This window comes from Zea mays, chromosome 1 (genome assembly GCF_902167145.1).
Source record: "Zea mays cultivar B73 chromosome 1, Zm-B73-REFERENCE-NAM-5.0, whole genome shotgun sequence".
Taxonomy (NCBI): domain Eukaryota; kingdom Viridiplantae; phylum Streptophyta; class Magnoliopsida; order Poales; family Poaceae; genus Zea; species Zea mays.
In genome coordinates, this window is record NC_050096.1 from 37,600,414 (window position 1) to 37,605,871 (window position 5,458).

The 5,458-nt window shown below is 39.7% G+C and overlaps 1 protein-coding gene across 1 annotated transcript; it reads right to left on the reverse strand.

Moving 5' to 3' along the window:
- Positions 1-426: 426 nt before the first annotated feature.
- On the reverse strand, positions 427-1,600 carry LOC111589746 (clathrin heavy chain 1-like). Its single transcript, XM_023300626.1, has 7 exons — positions 1,512-1,600; positions 1,361-1,406; positions 1,216-1,275; positions 1,031-1,117; positions 845-928; positions 622-756; positions 427-543 (listed from the first exon to the last, which is right to left on the reverse strand). Exons 1-7 carry the CDS (start codon positions 1,598-1,600, stop codon positions 427-429), a joined length of 618 nt encoding a protein of 205 aa, XP_023156394.1.
- Positions 1,601-5,458: the final 3,858 nt, after the last annotated feature.

Genomic DNA, 5,458 nt, shown 5'->3' on the forward strand with positions numbered 1-5,458 from the left:
ATCCTGGCACGTACATGGTTCGCATTCGGTTTGCCTTCTAAAACCGGCTGTGACACACATTTATGAACACAATATCAAGAAAAACATTTTCAGATAGGATCCCAAGAAAAAGTAAAGGCCCTCATAAGATTTGAATTGCTCAAATAATTTGATGCAAGCATCAACCCCTAGCTGCTCAGAGTATTCTTTCACGGCCTGCATATGTCCCCCAAGATTTCACAATAATTAGAACCAAGAAGGAAGAAAATAAATGCCAATGTGTTGGTACAGAGGGGGAGGGGGCATAAGAAACTGAACAGGAATACCTGCACAACAATCTGAAGATTTCCCCTTAGATTAACCAGTAGAAGGTCTTTCATGCATTCCAAAGCCCACTCTCTTGACAATGTGCCAAAGAACTCAACAAGTGTCTGTCCAAGGAAGTTGTTAATGGGCAAAACATAAAAAAAAGATATCTGAAAATAACTGAAGTCGACAAACCTGTGGTTCAATGACATGGGTATTTACAATGGCACGCTTGATATCAGGCAACTCTGAGTAATGCTGCATTACAAAATGTAAGGTTAGTTAAACAGGCATACGAAGCGGAGATATCAGCTGCACCAATGCGAAGGTACTGACCTGGAGGGCTCGCAAGTACAACCCAGCCTTTTCACACAGCTGAGCAATACGAGGGCGATCATAATGACTGAACATACCATTAGCAAGAATGGCATCAACAACATTCGGGTAAGTCACTAAGTTTATCTCCAAAACCTACAATTCATAGACAGAAACTGCTGAGAAAAGAATAATGTAAACATCCAAGCGCAACCATTCGTGTTCAAACGACGAAGATGAAAACCTTGGTTTGAATAAAAGCATGCTCTGGCAAGTTTGGTTTCAGAACATCCAACAGAAACGTTGTTGCCTCCCATATCATATTTCTCTGTTAACAGATGCATAAAACAAAAATCCATAAGGACTCATAAAACCAATAAATGTAAATAGACAACAAGACAGTTACCTATGATTATGAATATAAGCATACCTGAAGGAAAAGATCAGTTATTGTATTATAATCTACTGGGCAGCCTCCCTCCATTTGTGACATCATAAGAGCAAAGTTCACAGCTCCCTGGTATTATAGACAGTGAGAAAAGGACTCATAAGGTTAATGAAGCCACAATCGAATGTGTCTTACAAATGACCAATTATGTTCAAACAATCAATCGCCTGTGGATCTGTACGCAAGATGGTCTGGAGGAGGAAGAGATAATCTGGAGTGTACCCAACCTGGAACCAAGTTGTAGAAATAAAATTTGAAGCTCAAATGAGTTACAACAACTGAAAACAGAATCAATAAAACCAAATAACGAACCTGCTTTGAGTATATCAGTATCTTGTCATTTGCAATGGAGATAGAACTGTCATAGACATTTCACTGGCTGCTATGGGCCTTGAGGGGCACATATCACCCTCACTTGGCAATCTCAACGGCCTGTTGAAGCTCAACCTATCTGGCAACTTGCTCTCCGGTGGACTCCCATCGAAACTGTTGCTCTCCAGCAGCATTACTGTCCTTGATGTCAGCTTCAACAAGCTCAGTGGAGAATTCCATCAGCTGCAATCCACGCCTAACAGCGCGATGAAGGTAATGAACATCTCGAGTAACTTCCTCACAGGATATTTTCCATCCACCACATTGGAGGGCATGAAGAATCTGGCTGCTCTCAATATGAGCAATAATAGCTTTGCTGGGGAAATTCCGAGCACAATTTGTGTTGACAAACCATTCTTTGTGGTCCTTGACCTTAGCTACAACCAGTTCATTGGTAGAATACCCTCAGAGCTTGGTAATTGCTCTGGTTTGAAAGTGCTTAAGGCTGGCCAGAACCAACTCAATGGGACCCTTCCATCTGAGATCTTCAACGTTACCTCACTAGAGCACCTCTCTTTCCCTAACAACCATTTGCAAGGAACACTTGATCCTGAGTGTATAGGAAAACTCAGAAATTTGGTCATCCTTGATCTTGGTTGGAATGGACTAAATGGCAAGATCCCGAATTCTATTGGGCAGCTCAAGAGGCTGGAGGAGCTTCACTTAGACAATAACAACATGTCTGGAGAGCTGCCACCAGCCCTTAGCAGTTGCTCAAATCTCACAACCATCATCCTTAAAGACAACAACTTCCAAGGAGTCTAAAATTCAGAAGTTATAAAAATGAGGTGTTACAAAAAAGACAACTATTGGCAATGACAACTACTCAACTGGTATGTTAAACTTGACTTTTTAAAATAGTAGTAGAAACGAGTTGTGTACCAAGGAATACAACTTCAAAAAATTGATATTACGTGAGCTACATATATTTTATTCTGTTTTCTCACAGCCCTGACTGTCCCTAGAATGTTTTACTTTACCTAGACCATGGGCACATTTATGAACACAATATCAAGAAAAACATATCCATGTTGTCTGATTACCATGGGCGCATATATATGTGTTATGATACCCTTCCTTAAAAGTTTCAACTTGGTGTCTCTATTGATTCATACAACATGTTCGATGTACCTGAAAGAAGGTAAGCAGACAAATGTAACCTCTCTTAATTCAGGCATGATAGGGAGGTCTACTATTCAAACAAAATAAAATTGCATGCAAAGGTCTACTACTACACATTGTTCAAGGGTAGCAGGTGGGCTTGGGAGAGATATAGTAGATGTGTTTCCTGTCCAGAATTGCAATAATCTAAGTATGAATATGACTAATCTTTTTCTACACAGGTCTGTTGGTAGACTAAAAGACGTAGATGGATCCGTTCAACAATAACGATGTTCGACCTCCATTAAGAGAATTGTCTAGCAACACCCTTGAAGGTATATCTACTAATGAAATGCAATATTTGATCTCTCACCAAGGTTTTAAAAAGGAAAATAACGATGTTCATATTGTGTAGATGAATGTCCAGAGGTACCTCTCAGCGACAGAAGCATAATTGATTTAACTAAATCGTGTGATAACACTCAAGGTGAATATGTTTGTTTACCATGTATTAACAATGGAGATTATTGATGGGTAATATATGATGGTTCAAAAGGTCGAACTGATGCGAGACAATGTAAGAGAGAAAGAGAAAGAGCACGATATGTGGCGATGAGTGTTGAAAAAAAACGAATTGAAGAACCATCGTCAGTCACGCAAAAAAAGAGAATGTTGTTCACCATGAGTATTCAAAAGGTAAATTACGGCTGCTTGTGCGTCACTCATCTTTAAAATAATGCTTTTCTTATGTGTTATCGGGTTACTTTGTGTAGATGATTGTCCAGATGTGGCTATAGGCGACGGAAGCATCATTGATTGTACTATACCGTGTGGTATCACTCTAGGTAATTACATTTCTTTGTTATGTTAATTAACAACAACGATTAATAATGGAAAAGGATATAACTGGTTAGGTGGATGTGATGATGCGAGACAACGTAAGAGGGAAAGAGAAAGAGCACGATACGCCACGATGAGTGCTGAAAATAAAAATGAATTGAAGAGGCGTCGTCAGTCAAGCAAAAATGAAAATGTTGTGCACCATGAGCGTTCAAAAGGTATGTTAACTATGCTCGTCTGTCACTCATCTTTAAAGTAATGCTTTTCTTATGTGCTCTTGGGTTAGTTTGTAGATTGCAGCATACCTGCACACAAAGAGAATAATAATCATCAAAGCATTGACACTCTAGGTTATTATGTTTCTGTGTTATGTTATTGAAAGACGAAAATTATAACAAATGTGCCCCAATAGTGAGTTGAGATCTCATCATTCAACCTATAATATATACACCTAAGAGCTTTGTTACTTTCAACTTTAAGGCGCATCAGCTCAGACGGGTCATCAACATGATTCCAATCCAAGTTCAGAAGTTTTAGATGCAAGGGAACGTAAGAGAATTCGAGAACAGATTTGATTTGCAACTCTAACAAGGGAACAAAGGGCATTGCGTAATACTAAACCATGTCAAAAGAGTGCAAGGGAAAACTATAGTAGGAGACAACAAGAAATGCTAGCTCAAGACTCGATCGCCATTGAGAATCCGAAGTTTACGCCGGAGCTTGTGTGGAGTTCAGCAGATTCTCAACCTCCTACTGTGTCTCTATCTAGCTCCAAGGACATGGTTATCTCTGAGTTGAGTGCAACACCTTTTGTTTATGCTTCATTGCAGACTAAGGATGTTGACATGGACAAAATGACACGGTCTCCTAGAAGACAACGACATGAGCATCATGTGTCGTCTGGCGAAAGACAGAGCCTGATATCTCGTCAAAACCAGAAATTTCAATCTGCTATTAGAAGAAACTTTGCTACTGCAACTAGGGATCACAGAATGGAAGGCGGTGAGCACAATGAAATTGATCACGCGATTGCTTCAAAGATCGAAAACAACAGTAATTACTAATTCATCCTTAATTGATATGATACTTAACTTATAGTGGCCAATTGATTTAACACAACTTTCCGTCAATAGAAAGTACAAGCCCATGTCCAGTCACTGCTCCACATAGTGACAAAATGACTGAAGGAGCAGACGTTGGGATGCAACAACAGATAACCCCGAATGTCACCACCAATGGTAATTACAAGCTCCTTCCACAATTAGTTCCCTAATTATTCTTAGTGGTTAAAACCATGTGAATCAATAGATGCCGATGAAGGTGTGCTCTTTGTAGAGAATCATGACGAGGATGTACTTTTTGAAGATGATGACGAAGAAGATGGATACCTATTCGCTAGGCAAGGTACTCACATAATGTTTGTAATAGTATATATATAGGATTTGAAAGTTTCTAAAGTTATTCGTCTTACCCATTGTTCCTCGAAAACAAATTTAGATGGTGAATCTATTGAGGATATCGAGATTGATGAAACCCAAGATGCCTTTACTGTCAACCCTGACGTACCTGACTTGTACGACAAGGTGTATAGTAACATACCTGAAGAAACACATTTGTTGAGCACTGTTGCTGACTGCGATTACTGCAAAGCGAAGAAGTTTCAGTATGAACCACTTGGATTTTGTTGTCGTAATGGACAGATTGATCTAGCCCCGTTCGAGACACCACCCCAACTTAGGAGGCTATGGGAGTGCTCAGATGTTGATGCGAGGCACTTCCGTGATAACATTCGATTTTTTAACGGCCATTTCTCATTCACTTCTCTATATTGTTGCATTGATAGTATGACTACAAACATGGATTGTGGTATCTACACGTTCCGTGCACATGGCATGATGTACCACAACGTAAGGTCGTTCGGTAGGGAAGTTGGGGCGGAACATAAACACCTTGAACTCTACTTCTACGATGATGATCCCAGCCTCGAGCATAGATATCATAAATGTCGTCAAGAGCAATTTGAGAAAGACAAGGAAGTTATTAAACAATTGGTTGAAATACTTAAGGGAAACCCATACTCTGAGCACCTTAGGAGTA